The 22,965-nt window shown below is 42.5% G+C and overlaps 1 protein-coding gene across 2 annotated transcripts in view; it reads right to left on the minus strand.

Moving 5' to 3' along the window:
* Positions 1-1,776: 1,776 nt before the first annotated feature.
* PCSK2 (proprotein convertase subtilisin/kexin type 2) overlaps positions 1,777-22,965 on the minus strand; it is a 113,321-nt gene continuing 92,132 nt past the window's right edge. For both annotated transcript variants that reach the window (XM_074578417.1, XM_074578418.1), the window contains 4 exons: positions 14,136-14,351; positions 12,752-12,852; positions 9,968-10,195; positions 1,777-5,281 (listed from right to left, as the gene is read on the minus strand). In XM_074578417.1, coding sequence (XP_074434518.1) covers positions 4,795-5,281; positions 9,968-10,195; positions 12,752-12,852; positions 14,136-14,351 — 1,032 coding nt within the window. In that variant the 3' untranslated portion in view covers positions 1,777-4,794. The remainder of the gene's footprint in view (positions 5,282-9,967; positions 10,196-12,751; positions 12,853-14,135; positions 14,352-22,965) is intronic.

Genomic DNA, 22,965 nt, shown 5'->3' on the forward strand with positions numbered 1-22,965 from the left:
TAATCTACTGTGACTATTATGTCTGGTAAAGTGGCACCTTCTTTTTTTGAAACAAAGACAAGTGACCCACATTAGTCACATTTTTAGTCAGGATTTTTTTTATTTTGTCGCTGCTGTTTTATTGAAATGCTGTGGCAGTTCATGCCAGACATGGCTTATTAGGGTGTGTACTGCTTTTCACTTTAATCTATTAACACAGTAAATAACTGCAGAGAAGGAATTTATCAATGCGCATGCAGGCTGCACTGGAGCTAGGAGCAACTGCTCAGAATAACTGCTGGTAAAAAGCAGGTTCTGACTACTGCAAAGGAAAAGAACCCAACTGCAGCAACAGGAAGGCTGTTTAATAATTCTGTCACAAAACAGGGTGCAAACAGATTCAGGCAGTCCCTGGCCAGAACTCAGTATTTCCTCCCCTCCGTCCCTCCCCCCACATCTGATTTCACTGCAATAGAGAATTTCCTGTTGGGCATACAAAAAGCCTTAGGCAATGGCAAGGAGGCAACACATCAGTAGAGCCTGGGTTAGGTGTCTAGAGCGTGAATATCCTCCACCACCTTCATCTATTTTGTGGTGTCACCGCTCTTCGCTGCTGACCTAGCAATGGTTTTCTGATGCTCATGAACATGTTCAGCAGCTGTGCAGTATAAAAAAAAAAAAAAATGCTCCTAAAGCATGTTTGGTGACATGTATTACTGAAAAAGTCATGTACTGTTTTGCATAGGCAGCAACCCGAGGTGCAAGACTTGCACCAAGCTGGTGCTGAGCTGCACCACGGACACCAGCACCAGCAGAAGTCAAAGACTGTGAAGAACTAAGGCCTAAATTCTGCTAGGATGGCTAACCTGCCTTCCACAAACATGGCAGTAGTCCAGTAAGGCTGCAGAGCATGGGCATCTTTCTGTAAATTTGTATGAAAATTTACATGGAAAAAAACACTGGCATTCTATTGTTCATAGAGACAATGCTGAAAGGTATATTAAATCTCATAATTGATGGTCTAACCTCTACTTTAAATGCAGATTCTCAGTGAAGTGTTTAAATACAAAGTGTGAGGGTGAAATACTTGCGAGCAGCTATTCAGCAGAGCCTCGTAGGAGACCTGGGTTACTACAGGCACATTCTCACCTCGGTGGCGATCAGGACTAGATCAGTAGGTCCCCTGCCATCTTATACTGCTGCAGACATGGTAAGAAATTATAAAATGAAATGTACCCTGTGCCGTGGGAACACATGAGCTAAAAAGTACCCAAACGCGAGGGTGGGAATTAGGGAGGAAGAAGGAAACAGGGTGGGTTTTTTTGTGGACCAAAGTGCTCCAAATAGCGCAGAGAGAGAGAGAGAAAAAGAAAATCTGCTGTAGCATTTCTTTGGGGCCAGAACTGCGTATGAAATGCAGTGCCAAAATGTCACTGTCTCTCTTCCCGAGTGACCCCTTTCCCAGGGAGGGCAGCAGTTTGGCACCACCTCACTGCAGCGCTGCCCCTGGCGTCAGCGGGTCTGAACCACGTAAGTAACGCCCAGGGCTCTTCCCAGCCTGTGGCCTTCATCTCCTGCGTCCCACTGCCTCACAGAGCTAACAGAAAGCCCGTTACTCCTCAGCTCTTGCTATCAATCAACTCTTCCAGAGGATTGTGTTTGTTTTCTCAGTATCCAGCATACATGGGCTACAAATTTCTTTATCAGTGTAAAAAGCAGAGGAGGAGGAGGTCATCCCACTTCGAGCAGCATATTACCTCCTGTGGACCTTCGGATAGGCAAAGATGATAGGACCTGCCAGGTTGCAACAGCTCTTTATTTTACTCATATAATAAAACATCATCACAGGGCTTTAGTTAAACAGTGTTCACCTGTTTCAACTTCATTTCCCCCTTTATTATAACTACTAACAAATTAACTTTATTTTCCATCAGCAATACCTTAAAAACTTAGTCTAACTGGACATATTTTTCATTGATCCCCTGATGCAAAAATCCTGAAGAATTTGAAGATCTCTATATACACTTAGTTTTATATATACTTATATCAAAACTCGCCATTTCTGTATATCACTCATTATCGTGATCTTTCACTTAATAAATTATGTCAGCATTATGAAAATATGAACAACCATCTAGTTCTTTTGCTGCTTTATAAGATATTTAATGATTGAACAGAGAACTGCAAAATTACATAAATGCAATGGAAAGTCATGTACATGTTCATTTAAGAGTTCCACATGGACTTTTCTTATTCCAAAACTTTTTCCACATTTTAGAGTCCTTCAAAAGCTTCCAGTTACCTCTTTCTTGGAACACACACACACACACACAAAGTTATGTGCGTGCATATGTATTATACATTACATACCATATGTAATCCTATATATATTTATAAGCAAATATATGTAACATACTGTGAATGTACATATCGTATGTAATATATACACAGAGAGAGAGAGATACCACAGGTGTGTTGTATGCATTTAGACATACAGGTGTATGCATAAATATATAAATCTATATATGGCAAATTCTTCCCTCTGATATGTATACGTTGCTTTTTGTGGGATCTGTGTGCCACCCACAGCGCTTGCTGCCGCCAGCGTGTTGCGTTCGCTTCCAAAGACACAAGCAAACCTGTCCCCAACCCATTTAACTTCAGGGAGTTTTGGCTCAAGCCTCATGAACTCCAGTTCACGCTTTGAAGTAGGCCCCTCTCGTCCTTGGGTTAAGTTTTAAATCACCAAATTAAACACGGTTGGCACTACAATGTACTTGAAGGAATAACCAAGAGCTCTTAAAAAAAAAATCACCTGGGGCCTGCTTTTTCTCCTGCTGATACCTGTTTATCCCAATAAAAATCACCCGGGACCCGATTCTTCCCCTGCTGATGCCTGTCTATCCCAATGTGACTGGATGGTCTGAAGGGGCTGCTGCATGCAACGAGGAACCTGTGAGTAGTGCGAGGCTGTGCGTCTTGGCTTTAGAGTGTAATTCACATAGACTTTGAGTAGGTTGAGCTGTTTATTTTGTCATTTGGATTTGCAAAGGAAAGAACAGGCCTCTTATGGAAAGATAAAAGATGGATGTTCACTAGAAAAAACAGTACAGATTATACATTCTTTAAGTGAAACGTGTCCACCCTATAACTTTTGGGTTACATTTTTAATTTGTTAGATAAATATTTACTTACTGAATGTGTTTCTACCACTATGCACCTGATCAACCAGGACAACTCTTATTAAAATGTTTTAGATTAATACTCTGCATATTAAAAATACATAATAAAATTCTGAAACTAGTCACTGCTAAAAAGTAGATCTTGGACCCTGCAAAGATCCAAAGCACCTGCTTAAAATTTGTATTTGAGTAGGTCCACTGATGGCCTGTAGGTAAGCGAGTGCCTAAATATTTGCAGAATCAAGAGCCTTTATTATTCAAAGGTTAAATTTGGGATCTCACACCTGAGAACATGTAGTGGTTGCTACCATGAGGAATTCCCACTGAGGAGGATGTTGTGTCTTAACGGCAATAGCCAAAGCAGACTCCAAGGGCGAGAGAGACTGACTTTACTCATGTATGAAAAGCGAAGGTAAAGAGCAACGATTACCAACAAATCTGCCCAAACACAGTACATCTTATCTCCCAAGAAGGCCAACTTTGCATGACACATTAATAACTGAGGCATGTTTTCCCCCTTAAAAATACTTATATAACATAAAAGTAACAAATCTCTATTTTTAAAAATGAAATTTGAATAAAAAATTGCTTTGAGACTGAAGCTGCGTACTTCAAATTTCTCCCACAGCAATTTACTGACGGCCAGGTTGTAAACCCCAGAAAACAGGAGGTCTGTGGTTGGAAACACTGACACGGCCTCACCTTACGCTGCTGTAGCACATCTCGGTACAGGGACAAGCAGATGCACTTCTGCACACACGTTGCCAGAAATCCTACAGCTCATTGCCTATGTGCTCGTTCTACTGTCAGATGGTAAATGGATTTAAATTGCCAAAATTAAAAAAAAACAACCCAGCCAACAAACAAAATTGAAACTTGTGCTTCTAGAATGCCCTGATCCTGTTTGCAAAGCACTTCCCCATGTCACCCGGCTTTGGCATCACTTTGCCTTCTTTATTGCGTGCCTGTTGTCCCATTCTGCGGCTGAAGTGTTAGTGTGGATGTTGTGTAAGTGTATATATTAAAGAAAACTCTCAAAAGAATTGGATTTCTGCAAATTGGATTAGTAAATTTTCTTCATCTCTGGACTATTTCTTTCTGTAGGGTCTAGTGCTACTTTGGTAGAACCCAATGGGGAAAGTCCCACTGAGGACAATAATGCAGAAGGAGCTGTTAGACGTTCAAAGACCTCTCCAGCCAACCTCTCTGTGATTCCCTCTCTCACAATATTTTTTAAAAATGTGCCCATTATCACCAACTGCCAATGTTAAAATTCACTCTTTTTTTTTTTTTTAATACAAACAACATTTACCACAAAAATATGAAGGGAAAAGCCATCAACTTCTCTGCAGGTTATTACCTATTCATATGACACAAAAGAAAAATCATTTACAGTCACAAACTGTACATAGTATTTGGTGGGGGACGGTATATTTGTGGCTTAGAGTAAAAAAAGGATTGCTTCAGTGGTAATTAAAATAACTATTGACAAGATAGAAGACTTTAAAATCAAGAAAGTGTGATAATTTGGCTACAGAGACGATCATTGTAATATGTCTAACACAGAGGTTTGGATAGTAGAAAGGTGAGTAGAGGGATCTGGGGAAGGAAAGACACGTCATGCAGAACAGCACTAGTTCTTGCTCAGTATACTCTTCAGGCTTCTCTCCACTGCTTCGTCTAACTCTTCTTCCAGCTCTTCCTTCTTGGACATGGCCAGTTTGGACTGATAATCTTTTACTATTTGGTCTATATATGGTGCGCTCTGAGTCCCGTGCAGCATCAGTGTCCACTCCTTCAGCACGCCCCGCTGCGGCAGACTGCCGACAAACCCAATCTCTAGAGCCCAGGTGCCTCGGGGGTCTTCTCCCCAAGTGTGTGTGGTCATGAAAGGCCATTTGTCAAAACCCACCTTGGAGTCGTCATCCCTGGGGCGCCGGCTCAGTAAAATGGACTTTGTTCCCATGGGCGAGGTCATGTTGATGTTGAGGTCTCCTCGCCTAGTAGAATTCACAGTTATAACTGCTTGGACATGTTCAAGGTATCGGACAAAGTTTTCCTTCCCCTCACAAGCATCGGTTGTGAGTGTGAGCAGCAGCTTGCCACTTGGTGGTATCCTTCTGCAGGTCAAAGATAATTAAGCAAATTAAAAGGATATACACAGCATGACATGGCTGATGCTACAACTACTGGGTTTCGGTGCCTCACAGAAAAAAAATACTATTTTCCTTATTAATACATGGAGAAGTAAGGAAATAATACTTAGCCAAAAAGAGAAGATTCTCTTTAAAAAAAAAATAAATCAAAACCTTAATTTGAAAATACATTATGAATGTACACCTACACAAAGAGAGAAGGAATACAGCTAAGAGTTACATACTGCTCTTTAAGAAATATTAACATATATTTAATAGTTGCCTTTACATATCACTACTCTATGGGGTAACTGCATAATAATGTGTATATTTAGTAATAGAACCATGAGCAGTCAGTCATGTCAGTCACCTTAAAAGCCGGCAGCAATCGGCTGTCTGGAGTCAGAGGAGCCAGTTGCACAGTTTCAGTGCAGTCACGTCAAAGCCTACATCCTTGTTCTGCTTTGGAAACCAGCACAAACATGGGACTCCCAGTCTCAGCTCATTTGAAAAATGTTTTTCCATGGAAATTGCTACCCTTGAACTGCTCCCCTACAGGAGCACACGCACTGAGGAAAGAAGTTGCATTTGTTAACCAAGTTGCCAAAGTGTTACCCCTTGAAGTCACAAGTTTCTTGGTTATTATAATTCAGTCATTATGAAGGCAAATGCACAATTCACTGAAAGACATCTGTCCCAAGCATTGCCAGACCCACAGATGGAACACAAGCTCAGTCCTGCTCCATTTAATTTGCAAGGACCCTGTCGTCAAATGGAAACCAGATCCCTGTTATCAGTGCAAAGGGCTCCTTTGCTGGAGAGAGTTGGACAACAGAGGATGCATCGCCTGGAAGTTGGCACGCAAGATGAGAAAACCACTTCACATGTGTGCTGGGCAATCCCTCACAGCTGCTAATAGTCTTACCAGGGTTTGTCAATGGGGTGAATTAACGCACAAGAGGGAGCAGCATTACACTGGTTGGTGGTCTTGGCTCCCTGCACTCACAGTGTGTTTGCTCCCTACCTGTGAGGCAGCAGCAGCATTTCCAAAGCGTGCCTCTGACGCTGCCAGGAAGAGGCGAGAGCAAGGTGCATCCATGCCCTCCCAGCTCTCACAGAGGAGGCCGGCAGCCACTGACTCGCTTGGGATCCCAGCCCAGGCCCGAGGGCATGGCCCCTGGCCCGGGAGTAGCGCCCTGCTGGCAGCTGGGGCTGCCAAGTGCCTGCCAAACCCCTCGGGGTCAGGATGCGGCTAGCAATTACCAGTTGCCTCAGAAACTGGCCGGCAAACTACACCACAAATGTCAATAAAATTCTCTGCATCTTCACCATCAGCGTGCTGCGAGCAGTGTGACACTTTCCTCTGTCTAAAAGAAATACTTGAAAGACAAGAATTACTGTAATCATTAAAAAAGGGAATAAGTCACAAAAGACTACAGTCAGCGTGTCATTACCTCTTCCAGCGGCTTCTCCCTGACCTAGGTTTTGCAGTACAATAAGGAGAATCCCTTTTAAAGGGCATTGACCACACTGCAGTAATGAATACCTTCATTTCAAAAGAAATGAGTAGCAGCCTTTTCCCTTTGCTAATGAAGTAGTGTGCTCTTCAGAGAGCAGTGAAAGTGTTTCATTCAAGCGTAACTTCCAGGAATTTTCTTCTTGAGAGGAGCTCCAGGTATTAGAGCTTAATACATCACTAATTGGCTCAGGCCAGTCTCTGTCGCCCTTTCATAGAGTACTGCCTGCTTGGGAGTACTCGCAGAGTAAAAAGACATTCAGGTCCAGGTCCTCAAGGCATTTAAACACTTACCTTAAACTGAAAAACCTGTGTTAGTCTGAATCTTATGGATGCCTTCAAGCAGAAGCTGGTGTAACATAAATATTGCACAGATAAAATATTTGAACATATAATTATAAACCCCTCAAGATTTATTTTGTATGCCAAAGCACAAGAAAAAGGCACTAGATGATGCCAGAGGTGAAGGATCATCGTCTCACAGTTGTCACACACTTGCAATTTCTCTTCATGGGAAGCATCGTCCTCAAAGCAATGTGAATACACGTTGTCTCACAGAGATCTCACACAGGAGACAAAGCTTTGTCAAACTGCTTTGTTCCAAGAGTTGTGATAAGTAAGTGCTTTATATCTCCTCCAATAAATGAGGGAGGACACCACAGTGTGAGTCTTTTCTATCTATCAACACCAAAACCCAAAGAAGAGCAGCGTTACCACTCCATCTTGCTTTGCAGACAGCTTGACAGCTGCAAACAGCTTTTCTCTCCACCTTCTCAAATGCTGCAGTGCAGAAGTTATCTCGGGTCTACAGAACACACTAGAAATAGTTGCTCTGTTTGCCCCTTTCCTATCAATTCGGATCCAATACTCTCTGCTTCGCTAGACTAATTACTAAAGTCCAGCTGAAATTTCCCCAAAGAAACAAAAAGAAGCAGGGGTGGTGGAAAAAGCCTGACCCAAAAGGAGCAGAAAAGAAGATGGGTCTTCTAAACCCTCACAGTGTGCACAACCGAGATATATGTATATATAAAAAAATATACATTCGCTTTTTCATGAAGTGTTGTACCCAGTTAGAGATGAGCAGGGGGAGCTAAGTGCTCTCTAGAAGCACGCTGCTCTGCTGCTGTTCTTCAGCTAATGGACTACGATGTCCTAAATCATCTTTGTGTCTCCCTGAACCAGCCAGAACCAGGCTTGTCCATTTTTTTTTTCTTTTTGCTGACCCAACAAAAATCCCTTTTCAGGGAAAGTTCCTATTGCCGAGAAGTGTTTCTATGCTTTAAATACTGATTGCTTTCACACACTGTATATTCTAGGCTATCAACTCTTTCCTGGCCTGTTTCTACTAATTGACAATACTGCTCTGGTACACACCTCTGGATCAACTACTCACCTACCTAAATCTATATTGAACATGTATTTTATATATACAGATATCTATACTTACATAAACATATAGGTTATATATAGAAAATGTTGCTCCAGCAAGGCCAAATGTGAAAAATAACCCAGTTACCATGGCAGAAGTGCAGTGTAGTTTTAATTTTCAAGGAATCTCTGGAGATGCTGGGATTTAACTAGTTTTATTTACAGTGCAATTCAAAAAAAAGTAGATGTTGCAAGTCATGATTCTTATTATCTCCTGTCAGTGACATTTTCCTTGGTGGATGTAAATATTACAGCAGTCCTATTAACACATAGATGTGTCAGGTAATTATAGGGGGCACTCCTACAGTAGAGTTAGAAGGGTCAGGTGGTGACTGACTTGGTTGGACCTCACAAATCGGCATGCTGGAAGCACAAAGCTTGTTCTGGACGCTGCTCTCAAGAGACACCAATACAAGGCAGTGTATTTCTCAACTCTGGATAGGCAACAGCAGCTATAGGGAAGCTTTACTGCAGAGTTCCAGATCCCTGGGCTGGAGGAAATGCACCATCACCTCTGCTTTTCTATCTGTTCAAGAGCAGAAACGGGACAGAAAAACAAAGGCAGAAGGAGACAATACTACTGCATAGCCTGTGCCCGACTGGCGCAGTCTGCTGCCAGAATACCTCTGCCACATCGTCTAATGCAAGGAGCCAAGCCTACAGAAAGCAATTTTCTCTCTTCCTCTAGGGTGATCCCCATTTCAGTAAACAAGGCTGCACTAAGATAAATGAGATTATTTGTCTGCATTTAAATTATGAATAAACTAGAGATAGCTCAAAATTAGCTTCAGCACACTCTCATTTCTTTCCCACCTGTGAACATGCACAGGCCAGATAAATTAAAACTCAGATCTCAGCTGTAGAACCCAGGATCCTGCAAATACAAACCCATCTGGAGGTTGGGAACAAACTTATTCTTTGCCTGGCTGAGCTACGTGCCAGGGTGACATGCTGATTTGCTTTCTTTTTCCAGTAGAATAATGATGCCTTCAAAAATGGCACTGAAAACTCAAATTTCAAATGGTATAGACATAAATTGGCCGTTATTAGATTAGTATTTCAAATAATTAAATTGAACTATAGCTGTTGCAGTCAATTAGTATTAATTCATTCACTTGTTGACTCATTCACTTTAGCACATGAAGGTAAATCAGAAAATAATTTGACTACCTAGCCTGCAATTAGAGATTTGAAGAACATAACCCAAACACAATTAAATGCTGTAGTGTTCAAACTGAATCACTGCTACCTGCAGATGATTGCTTCAGTCTTCTGGAGATAAAACTGTCTGCTGGAATATGTCACAAGGACATATGACCTGGCTGACAGATATTTCATGTGGCATCAGTTTACGTAATTTACAGTGCCAGCCTCCCAGCTTTTCACTTGTGCGCAGGCTCTTTATTCACAGAAAACTCTGGCACAAACATACCTGTAAGTACCCAGGAGAAATGGATGTTGCTATTAACACTACTGGCACTAGCAATGATGATACAGATGAGCTGTGGAATGCACTCCTCCAGCAAAACAGGAACTGAAATAGCATGTAGTTTATTTTATCAGCTTATTGAAAGAGTTGGAATGCTACTTGTAACGTGAGGCTTTCTCAGAAAAAAAATTTCATTATGTTTCTTTGACTCTCTATGTCTTTGTCACTGTATTTGCATGCTTGTGGTCTCCTAAATGCCTGGAAGAAGCCAAACACACATACTAGACTAGTCACTTACTCAGGTTCCTGTATTGACCCTCCAACACAATGGAATCTCTCAGGAACAGTCTTCCAGTCTTTCGCCATCTTAACCATTGCTCCTGCATCTAGGACACCATAACCAAACAAATGGTTGAATTCCAGCCCAACGCCATTTCTACGCCATTGATGAACCTCATCGTGAAGCTGGTTCCTCTTGGAGGTGAGCACTGTCAGATGCTGCATATCTCTCCATGTCAGATCCAAGCTGTGGAAGAGCAACATGGAAAACAAACAGCACAGTATTTCCAAGCAGATAATTAGGGACAGTGTGTTTGATTAAGCCTTTTGGTAAAATTTGCTTCTATGAATCACACAGAAATTCTGTCTATACATATATCAATAACAAAGCTTCTGTTGATTTCAGTGGGAACAAGAATAGGTTTTAATTGTATAGTACTTCCCCAAAATATATTCCCCAAAATTGCAAAATCACTTCTGATTGTTTCCCTGTTCTTGAAAACAACATTATAGATCCAGTGTGCAATTTTTAAGCTAATAAAATGAGTAGGATATTATACCAGATCCTGAAAAGTATACAAAAAGAAAAAGATGATGACAGAATTTCGCCTAGCCTTCCCCTCAAATCTTGCCCCCTTTTTCTTGCTGCTCCTCCTGCTTCTCCCATGGACCTTCCAAGGTTCACCCAGAGAAGCCCCAGTGTGATGAAGCTGATGAGCTATAAAAACCAAGGTGTTAGTAATTTCCATATTCTGTGAATATGGATACATGGGCTGTGGGTGGCTGTAGATTTGCATTATAAGGTATGGGAGAGGTCTGTCACCCGTGATACACTAGCATGGATGGATGCAGTCAAGTAACATTCGTCTAGATTCAATGATCATTTTTCATCATCAGCTCTTGTCTTCCTAGATTTGCAGTGATTATGATGACAGGAAGGACACTTATAAGTTATTATTCTGGAAGCTTTAGAACTGACATTCTAATTCTACATAACTAAAGCTATTCCAGTTGTTTTATGATGAACTCTTTCAACATTACAATATGTCTGATTCAAACCATCAACCTAAAAGGATCCACTTTTCAGCTTTCTGTGCCCTAAGTAATAAGCATGTGTGCATGCTGAATGTACACCAGAATAGCCAATTACCATCATTTTTCCAAGGTGACACAAGATAGCTGAAAACCAGATACCACTTGCATCATTCTTACTGAAATCTTTTAAGAGCTGCTTAAAGCTGTACTTTCCATTTCACAGATTGGTCTGTTTTTAGAGACCTGTCAGACACATATTGTATATGAGCTGACAGACACATCGCAGGCAAGAGCTGTCTGCATGGGAGATTGTTAGCCATTCCTGTGAAGGCTGGCGTAACTCATCCAGGGCAGTTCTGCACGATACAATTTAATAGAGCCAGTCTGGAAGGAGACAGGAAACACTGACAGTTCTTTCTCTCCCCTGCCTGCTTCTCAGCAAAGGCTAAAAACTCAATTGCAAACTAGGGGTATTAGCCTAATTTCTACTTGTGACAGTTTGGCAAGAGTAATTCCGGTCTTCATGGATAGCTCAAATGAAGAGGAATGATAATTATTACTGAGATATTAAGGTTGCAGTATGGGTTAAACATGCAGTGGTCAGAAAATTCATTCAACATTTATATTTTTATGGCTATATTAATTTATTAGATGGTGGCTGTCCCACTGAATGAATTTGATAGTAGAAGGAACGATCATCCGAAGTTAGACACTTGGCATGTGTGTTTTACATGTAAAAACCTGAAAAATGAGACTTGGCCCAAGTCATGCTCTGAGCACAATAATCATTGCTCTGCTAATGATGTAAACTTTGTCTCCTCTGCCAAATTTTCATCCTGCTGCCACTGTTGAAGAAAACTATGTACTTAGTGCTCACTTCATACCATGGTTACAGCAACTGAAGCTGTATAACTGAGCAAATGCTGCCTCACTTCATAAAATCATTTAACACAAAGCAAAAAGATAGCATAGGTTAAGTAAGGAAAACTTTTCCTAATCATTAGAGAATATGATAATGAAGCAAGTTATATGAGAGGGCTCCAATGTCATGAGTAGCATGAAGATGGTAAATAGACAATATTTATTCTTTCAGCTAACATCAACTGCGTAGCACAGAAGCAAATTAACAGCAATGGGCTAAAAAAACACCCAAAGGAAACATTCCCCACCACCATCGCCAAAAATATTAATACTGTGGAACTGGTGGCCACTCAATGACACAGGTGCCAAATACAGACAAGTTGAAAAAGAGTTAGACAAATTCAGGGAAGATAAATCTGCCCGTGGCTATTAAACAGGATAGGCTGACTGCTCTCTCTCCAAACCACTGATTGCTGAAGTGTTGTTGAAAGATCCCTCTCCCCTAAGCATCTGTCATTGCTGACCATACGTGGCACGAGATGAACTCCTGTCCCATACCATAGGTTCATCCTTATGTTTTTGTAGGCTGGGCATTCCACACTGAATATGTAGAGAAATGAAGTAATCTCTCCCTCCAAACAGCGCTGGAGAAAACAAACCCCTGTAAGCAGTGGATGGGAGGGAACATAGAGAGAGCAAGTCAGCCAAAATGCATCTGCCATACAGCTTTGGCAAGACTGCTGCTCCACCTGTAAGTTACCATGAACCTCACTGCTGTAGCAGGCAGCTTGTTAGCTGCTCGTTCCAGCCCTGTGCCACAGACAGCCAACTTAAATGATGAATAACATTAAACAGACCGCAGGCCCTCTCCTCTCTAGAGCTCACAAGGAATTTCTCAAGAGCGTACTTAGCCTCCAGGGCCAAGGCGAACACTCCAGCAGCTTCAGGGGCAGCTGCAGATGTTCCCGAGTGACGCAGCGTGCAGTTGCCATACAAATCCGTTGTAGCCTGCAATGATATTAGATGTAATTAATGAAACCAGCTAGTCCATTTTCCTTGCAGCTACAGACTCACGAAAATACAGAAAGTGGCGTTTGTGCCCTTGGTGTTTGTTTCCAGGGTCTGTTTTCTTCTTTAGAATAGTGTATCAATTTAACACCACAGTGAGACAGAGTTAGAGAAGCCATGAATGCAAGACTAAATCATGATGTAATAAACCAACATTCATTACCACCTGGAACTCATAAACTCATATACATGGCATTTATTTCCTATAAAGAGTTTAACCAAAGGCCTTAAATTCCCTTGTGGGTATCAGAAGAATTTGAAACTAGAATTGTTAACAGTATTGAGCTTTCTAACATTTGTGCAACTCTAGAACTAACAGCAGTACCAGGCTGCTATCTTCTCTGCAGATTAGTCACTAGAAGAGACCAGAAGGAAACCTTAGAGATACATTTTACGGCAGCAATTACAAAGGTGCCACAGATCATCTTGGCTATATCAGCACAGAGCTGATATCAAGACAGAAACCGGTATTTTTCCATCTGCTACTGCACATGGGCATTTAGGATTATACAATGTGTCTTTGGAGTCTGAGACAGGGCCACGGAAAATGCATAACAGCTTGTGACAAAAACAAACCTTGAGTTACTACACCTGAATTTTCTACTCTGTTAATTAGACTGTATCCTGGCTAGTCTGAAGGTGCTGAAGAGCAGTGATCCGTATGGTGGAAAAGAACCCCAACTACATCTGAACCAAAACAGAACATTTTCCAGTTGTAGGTGTGGCCCTGTAGGGGACTGGGGTACAATGCTCCGCGCTACGCAACAGGAGACTGAGGGTGATCTGAACCCCCCAGTTCCCCTCTGGGTGACTGAATGTCTTTCTGCTCTGTGCAGCTTGTAGTACAGCAGAAGCCTGGTTTACAACTGCTCTGCCACTACAAGTAAGTATGATCTCAGATGCTGACAATTTTCATTAGATTTTTACAGAGACCTTTTGTCACACTGTCCTCTGCAAAGAGTGCAATTGAACTTCTAAATGTGATTTCTGATAGAGAAAATAAAGGAAAGCACCGACTATATGAAGCTCTAAGAGATGGAAGATCACTGCAGTTCTCAATCTCGTATCTCCTTAGCTGACAGTTTTGGCACCATCATGTACTGCAGATGAGAAAATATCCATCTCAACAAAGAACCATCTGCTGCTCCAAAGCAGATAGAGTTGTAATAGGTCGTGGGAGTGCACAAAGACAGCAGCAACAGCACAATAATATCTGGACTCACCACACCAGCCTCCGGATTTCTCTTCCTACCATTACTAAAGGTGGAGGCTAAGGTTGAAGAGCAGCTTTCATCATACAGAGCTGTCCGTCCATCATTTATAGCGGAATTGATGGAGATTGTCCACATGCTCGATGCATAACCATCACAGTTACAGTCATCGTAGCTGCCCCCATCTCCAGAGGCCCAGACATAGATGCTTCCTTTGCCGCCTCGGCCCTGGGAAAGGGGAAAATAGACTCTTCTGTGTTAAATGGCAAATAGGAGACAGCAGCTACTTTAAACTGCACATCTAATTGTAAAGCTGGGCATCTATAAAGGAGAAAACTGGTCCAAACAAAATATACATCAACCTTAACCTGAAATAACATGGACTTCTGCAGGTTATTAAATCCGGTTAACTGTCAGCCACAGCCAGTTCTGCAACCTTATGTACACAGAGCACTTCCATTTATCTCCTGTTTTGCTTGACACCCTGAAGGCTCCTGTGCCAGATGCTAAGACATTTTATGGATTCATTAGCGTTTATGTCAAGGTCTAAGTGCTATGAGGAAAATGTTCTTTTAAAAGGGATATAGGTCATCTCACACACTGGGTTTGTAAGATCCAATTAGGTTCAGGCAATGGCTGAAAAACTCTGTAAAACCAGCACCTTTTTCTGTCAATAGATTTTTCTCCAAAGATATCACTGACTCAGAGCTGTTTTTCTGACAAACCAGCTTCTACGCCTAAGCAGAAAATAAAGTTATGGGACCATATGAATCATCTATGGAAAGACGGTCTACCAATTACACTGAGAAGGCGAGAGATGGATGGGAGAGACTGAAGCTGAAGGGCAGCTATAAAGGCTTCCCATTAAAGGAAAGAAATGCGTATCCTCTCCCCAGCTTCCAGATAGGCAAGGAGTGGGAAGGGATCAACTCTTCTCATCCCATACTAAGAAAGAGGTAGGGGCTGCCGGGAAGAGGGTTAGACCCAAGAACCTCAACACTCAGGGAAAGATCAGAGCTACTGAACCCAAAGCTCAGCTCTCCCACTGATTCCAGCACAGCCACCATTTCTCTCTGTGCTTAGTCTAATGTAATCCGACGTTTACCTCCAACAGCACCAGAAGAGCACAAGACCTCAATTTAACACAGTGTTTATATGCATTGGATAGAATGTGAAGAAAAAAATCTCTTCTGGCCTCTTCATTGTGCAGCATAAAATGGAAGTTAAAGAATATACAAACATAGCAACCTGCAATGGTATTTTAATAGGGAACCTTTTCTGCCAGGAATTTAAATCAAATTTAAGCTCCCAGCAGTAGCTTCTATTTTTCATCATACTCCACTGAACAGGGCAACCTCATTATTTCAAGCATGTTAGCGAGTTGCATTAAAATCCACTGAATTGCACAGCAGGTTTGCTGCCACTGGGGTACATAACATCTCAGGACATAGATTTTCATAATAAAGATGACTATGAAAAAGCTTATTGAAAGCAGTCTAAGAATTCCCACAAAGATCCGAGATCGATCATTTGAGTTTTAAGGGAGGAGGATACTGTTGAATAAATATATACTTGAAGAACAAAATAATTCCAGCAAATAATTTTTTAAAAATTAAAAAGATCAGCACAACAAGAACAGTTATGCCTTTTTTCCCTTTGACTTTTTCCCCTACAGGGCCCAACCCTGGGCTTTGGACTCACTTCAGAGGCAACATCCCAAGCTTGCCATCATGCCCACACACACCATCACACCACCTTGCCACCATCCGCCTCCTTTTGCCAGCCTTGGTGGAGCTCGAGCACATCTCTCTCTGTCCCAAAAAGGCAGGCTGCTGCCCAATGCAGAGAGCAGAATGTTTGGCGTGTATGGACCTGTTCTTAAACCACCTTTTCCTTCCAGCTATTTTAAAGGGAGAGGAAACACTTTATTTTCATGTGATAAATTCACCAAAGGAGCTTGGCGCCTGGAAGTTAGCCTCTGCAGCGTTCAGCATGGGGAGGCAGACTTAGCCCTGCTCAGCAAATTGTTCCAGGCTGCCAAAACTGGGTATTGCTGTGAGGCATTTCAACCCACAGGTGGCATGTGGCTAGAATGGCAGAAAACAGGGGTAACAGATTGTTGGTGGGAGCAGGTGGAACCCACAGAGGAAATGAAATTTGGGCTTGAGTTAGTGGGTTAAGTTATCCTGCCGAGCGCTCCTGGGGGTGCATGTCTGCATGTAATTAAGGTGAGAATGGCCTCAGGCTATCACTTGTATGCCAGTCACATCCACAAGTGTGGCTTAGCGTTAAAACCCCGTAATTCACCTCTTAACACTCTAATTTCAATTGTGTTTCCCTCTTAGCCAGGACTGGAAAGAGGAACAAACACTACCAGATTAAACTGATAAGCAGCCCAAGTGTGCATTATTGGCAACGGTGCTGAGGACTTGCTGCTTCCATTTCCCACAGCCAGACCCGCAGGAGTTGGATACTTTGTGCAGACGAGCTGTTTGGTGGCTGTCCTCAGGCATCATTTCATTCACCAGGCAGAAATATACAGCTTCAGGGGAAGTCAGTTTTCAGTTCTCTGGATGGTAGTAGTCTAAACCAGAAAAATCCCAACTGGGTCAACTGAATGTCATATTTAAAGCGAACTGAAAACTCCTATTTGCATCTCAACCTTGTATGAACCTAAAAGATTTTGGTGGCATCACTCAATTTAGGCTGCTGTAAATTTAGGCCAGAAACAAGACTGGAGAAGTCAGTAGTAATACACAATACACACCAGAGGGAGCCTGAAGGAAGATTCAGGAAGAAGAGAGAAGACCAGCAAGATAATAAAATACATTTTAAAGAGTATCTTTCCTCCAGAATCCTGTTAAAACCTGCTCATTTCCCCACAAAAGCAATGCACAGCATGGCACTCACACTTCTGAGCCATCTGAACCTGTATCTCAGAGCTGAAAATGGATGTTGGTGCATTTAGCACTAGCCCAAGAGAGGCACACCTCTCAATTCAGGCTAAACCAGAATTAAATCTTGGGCAACACTATATGCTTAGAAAGTCACAGACAGCTACTGAGCAGCTCTCTTTCCAGAAACAGCAGGTTTTCTATTTCCAGTGTCCTTCGTGGGATGTTGCTACTAGCAAAAAATGTCCCTGAGAATTTTTCTTAAGCCTTTTCTCATCTTCTAAAGAGCATAATCCCAGAAAAACTGCTTGACTGAAGCAACCTGCGAAAGTGAGCTGGCAGGGGACTGCAGCCTAATTCACTTTGTGTAACTTCAGGCACATCTTAAACTTTTTTTTTTCCCTTGTTATTGTGTTCATTCATCATGGTCACTGGGCTAGTGCCTAAGCCAGTGTTTCTCTAAGTTTTGATTGCTGGATCACACTTTCCAGATAATAATGGGTGGTATTTGACAAATAAATCTCCTCCAGCCTCCCTGACCTTTCCCATCAAGGCTGGCAAGTAACAGCTGAGCCTCTAACACGGCACGGCCTCTGCAATGGCTCCTCTAGTCCACCCACTCCTGCCTGGCCAACGGGGTTGCTAAAGATGGATAGAAGGAACGTAACAGTCTTTACAGCGTGTTTCTGATGCCCTTTGGCTTTGGCCTAATCCCTCAGTCAGAGATCAGGACCAGCAGCTTCCAACCAGTACAAGTTAAAACCGAAGACCAGAATCCTGCCCTGAAAAGCCAAGTAGCAGGAAGGACAGCATCAGGACACCAGCAGGCAGATGGGCTCAGGGTAAGAAGAAAAAAAAGCAGCACCTGCCTATGAGGAGGTATTTTTTTTTAGGCACAGTGAAAAGGTATCTCAGGATAAGGACAGCCAAATGGTTTGCTGATGTTTATGGACTGTCCCATTTCTAATGAAGAAAATGCAGATGGAGCACATCTGAAAAAAAAAACAGCTAGAAATTGCTTTCTGTAACAAATTCAAAGCACATGTTATTTTATAAGCATCTTTCTTTTTGCGTGACATATGATAGCTATTTTGTAATTCTTCCCCTTAAGAAAACAGGGTTTCAGCACCTTCTGTATAATTTAATAGCAATTTATGTGCCTGCTATGGTAAGAGAGAGGCTGGTTTTCCAGGAAAGCAAAAAATTCTACAGCTTTTTCAAATCTGTGCCGTGGGTCCTACTGACTTATGAACAGGACAAAGTTAGTTTCCATTCCCTATTAATTTCAACTGTATTTTCCTCTGAAAAGGGTGTTTCTTTCTCTTCAGGACTGAATTATTTGAAAATCCTTACGTGTTTTGTAATTAAAAACTGCATCCTTCAGTAATAATTGCTAATTACCTTAGAAAGTGTGGTTTGCAGCCCAGGCTGTGGCAGGCCAAGGCAAGGATGGAGCGTGGAAGAGCTGTGGGACCACTTGCCCACTGTCATGTCTTGGCGGGGAGCACCAGCTGGAGGCAGCGAGTCCTTGGCATCACTGAACTGCTGCTCGTCTTTTGCACTGCCAGGGTTTTCTGGAGCCTACTTGCATGTTCCTGCACCCCTGACGGGGTGCCAGCTGGACAACCCGTTGAGCCCTCACTCTCCTGGCTCCTCCAGCTCCCTCTGCATCTGCCAGGCTGGTTTGCCCAGAGCAATCTGGTAGCCTGTGACTTTCTGGAACCCTTTGCTCCTTTCCTATGCTGACTTCTTGGGGACTGCTAAGATCTAAAGCAAAATCTAGGCAGAAATATGTGCCTGACAGCCAGCCAAGTAATCTCAATTTAACCACACAGACACCAAAGTTTTAAACAGGAAGCATGTTTGGATTTCCAAAGTTTCAAGGGGACAGCTATCTTTTTTGAGCTGAATGCCTTAGCACTTCTCCCACGTCCAGCCCCTTCCGAAAGCCTGGAACTGCTGTACAATATCCCTGGAAAAGCCCAGGATGCCTGGCCTGCCCAGCACACCCCCAAGTCGTGGAGTTCAGCCCAGAATAAACAGCAGCTGGGTTATGCTACTCAAATTCACCACTGCTGAAGGTGGTAGGTGGTGTCCCTTCACTGTTGGCTTGTCTAACCCTCAGGCATTTAATAGGGAAGGTGGAAAGGCTGTTTTGGCAGGAGCAAGAATTCAGCTGAACACTTGGCTGGCTGTGCAGGGGATGACACTTGGAACCATGTTTCAATCGTGCTTCTCCTGTTTTCATCTGTTTCATATTTCGTTGCCTTCCATAACCGCCTGTCTAGTTCCTCCTAGCACATTTCTGAAACTATTCGGGTCAATTAATAATCACCTAAGTACAAGAGAATGCTGCATACGAGATTCTCAAAGAACTAAGCCGTGTAATTGTTAAACCCTAACAAAAGGCTTTATGTAACTTATTCTAGACTTGGTCACAAGAGTACTGAACCCCCACCAGCCCCCAATTAATTGCATAATTATTAATACCTCCTTTGGCTAAAAATAATGCTTGAGCCATCTTCCACGTCTAAAATACTGTTGACTTCTGTTAGCCAAGAGAAACAAATGGAAAATTACACTTTTGGTGAAGAGAGACAGCATTAGGTTTCAATTAGGGTTCAATCCAGCAGGGAAATGGGGAGGGAACTTTGAAAATGCTGAGACAAACCCTTTTAATTATCCGTTCCTTTATGTTGGATCCTGGGCTGCGTACCACAAGTGATACTGCATTACTCTAGTCGACCAATTCTCAAGCCATAATTCTGGTATCGACAATATTTGCAAAAATCAATCCCGTATTTCTGAGCTAGATTATCACCGAGAAAAAGATTAACACCCCATATACTTTTCACTAGGGATGATGGTGGTTTCTCTGCCCAGAGCTCCCAGCCGGTGTGAGGCCTCACAGCTTCACCTGTGGCTTTTGCACCAGCCTTACTGGGAATCAAAAGCACACGACTGCTGAGTTGTGGCACAGACATTAGGCAAAAACACTCCTGGGATCAGAGTGAGACAGCAAAATCTACGTTTTGAGGCTACATTGTTGTCTTGTCTCCTTAGAAAACAGTAATTTACATGTCAATAGAGAAAATATTTACATGTGGAGCTTACAAATATTACCATGTTGGCCCAACCTACTGACGGAGCAGCTTTCTGCTCTTTAGGAGACAGTCTTCACAAAGAGCTGTATTTAACCCTGTCACAGGCCCATGCAAAGCACAAACCTATGACAGCCAAGGTCCTGAGTTGACTAAGACATCCCTGAGGAGGCCAGTATCACAACAGAAATCAGTAGCGCTTGGGTTTTGCCCCCATCCTGTCCTCAGAGGCACAGATGGTCACAGACTGATCTCCAGCCCTGGGTCATGTACTCAGTGGAAGGTCTTGTATCCCATCACCAGGTCAGAAAAGCTGGTCATGCTGTTTTACAAAAGCCTGAAAATATCCCCTGTGAGGTGACGCCAGAAATCCAAGCAGATATAACATACTCATCTGGGATTTTAATAAGGTTTGATTTTAGCTTACATAAATAAGACAAGCCGTGGAATTATAATGCATGTTCCAGACACACTAGCAATATGATAGTAAAGGGCTCCCAAGTTATAAAGAAGCTTGTAAGGCTTCCTCAGAAATGGGATAATCAAACAGCTGCCAGATCATAAACTAATTTCCCTATCTTCACTTGGCTGTTGAGCAAATAAAACAGTGCTAGAGGTATCTAATAGCATACACTTCATTAACGTGCCATCTTCAGCATATTTCAAAGAACAGTAGCACAATGTCCGTGGCCTTGGAGAGAGGCAAATGAGAAATATTCCCTTTCATTTTTAACACCGTCCTTTCTTCTTTCATTGGTGAGCCCAATTACAGAGCCATGATGAGACTATAAATTCTTAATACTGCTCCCCTGGCAATTTGTACTTGTGCAGCATTTTCCTAGGTACAACCATATTATGGAAGCAATAATGTTTTCACCAGCACAAGCACAAATGGATCATGTCTTATATATTCTGGCTGAATATTCAGGCCAGCGAAGTCTCAAGAAATTAATTCAGACCATGAGCAACTCCTCACAACCTACTAATATAAAAGCCTACATCATAAAAATGCAATAGATAGAGACCAGTTTAGCTTGATTACTTCTTTTTACTGCCTTAAATTCCAATAGCTGAAGCTGGAAAGAACTGGACTCATAAAACGTCAAATAAGAAACATTTACTGGATGTTGCATTAAAGACAGGATGAACCATAAAACATGGGTGGAATTAGTTCTTGAGCTAGTTACCTCTTCCTCTTTAAGATGACTGCTGATACAATTCTGGATGCAAGGCATCAGAGAACAAAAGGTCTATATTTGAGAGTTGTGCTGTCACAGGAATCCAGTCTACCATCCCTACCTATCCCGCTCCAAACTGTCTAACCCCCAAGTGTGTAAGCACAGGTCAGACAAAGGATATGTAAATCATATGGCATTGCTTTGTCTAGCCATACTATATAAAAAAAGCTACTACCGGCTCACTCCCCCCTTCTCACAGATTATCGCTCAGTCAGATGAGACAGCTCGCTCTGCTCAGCACTGCTGGACTGCTTGTTCCCAAGTCCATCATCCTGATTTCTTGTTCTGCTCTGAATTTTAGTTTGTATTGCTGCACCTGCACTAAAATCCCTCCATAGTCATGAAAGAAACAGATCTGCAACTCTGTGCCACAGTGATTCGGAGCGATGAAACCGAGTGTATGAGCAGCCTGGTCTTGATGTAGGGCTGAGATATCTAAGGACAGTCCAGAACAGTGTTAGGTGGGTGATTTGCTGAGACTGTAAAGAAACATATACCTTTTCTTCCTAGACCCCATAGCCCACTGCTGATCATAGACGTGGCTCAGATAGAATCTAGATGCCAGATAATAAAAGCTCATTAATTATATCCATTTTTTGCTCCTAGCAAGTTTGTTTAAAAGAGAGAGCGAGTGTGACAGAGCGTGTTCTCTGGATCTCTCTTTCCCCAGACAGAACAGGATTTATCCTTAGCCTGTTGCGGACTACCCTAATGGATCTCTGACTGGGGTGCAGTCTAGCACCGATTCCTGTTCCAGCTGGCAGCCAGCATCAGGTGCCTCACAGCCAAGGGTGAGCGCAAGACCTCTCTGTTAGGCAGGTACTGGATGTGGCGGTACTCACAAGTTTCAACCTAGTCTTTAATAACTAGAAGTTGTATTAATTCCTTTCCAATTATGTCCCAAAGGTGTTTTCTAGAAGCTGGAATTTGCATTGGGGTAAGATGTCAAACCAGTGTCGATGTCAAACCAGTGTCTGTGTCAAACCAGTGCTGGTAATTGTCAAACTGCTTGTGGATGTTTGTGTGTATGAAACTCTTCCAACCCCCATTCTCAATTACCTGCTACTTCAGCTGTGAGCTCATTTATCTTTGCAGTGCAACTACCTCGATTCGGTGACGCAGTCACGCTGCTGACTGCTGCCCCTGAACAAAAGTCATGAGATAACACAGTGAAGAGCAGATTGCACTAAAAAAAGAGTGAGATCGTGGCTTAATAACAAAAAGCAGCTTGAGTCCCCTTCCCAATACCTTCTGATGACATGTATTACACTGATACCAAGTTCACGCACAAGCCATCCCCTTAGTAAAAGAGCCCATAAAGGAGTTGCCAATGTGATGGACAGATTCTGCTGTCCTTAATTACGCTATTTTAGTGCTGCATTTACTTATGCTATTTACAAGAGCACACCGAAGTGAAGGTATGAATAAGACAGAAGGTAAGAATTAGCTTCACAAATGCCAGGAATAGGAAATGGAAGAGGAAAGGTACGAAGATGGGCTTAGCCCACCTGGTTATGGGGATACAGCTTCAAGTCATAAAAACAGACATACAAACAAGAAGTCTCACAGTTTGTCGTTATCAGGTGCTAGTCACCCAGCATCCCAGTAG

This window comes from Larus michahellis, chromosome 3 (genome assembly GCF_964199755.1).
Source record: "Larus michahellis chromosome 3, bLarMic1.1, whole genome shotgun sequence".
NCBI classification, from domain to species: Eukaryota; Metazoa; Chordata; class Aves; order Charadriiformes; family Laridae; genus Larus; species Larus michahellis.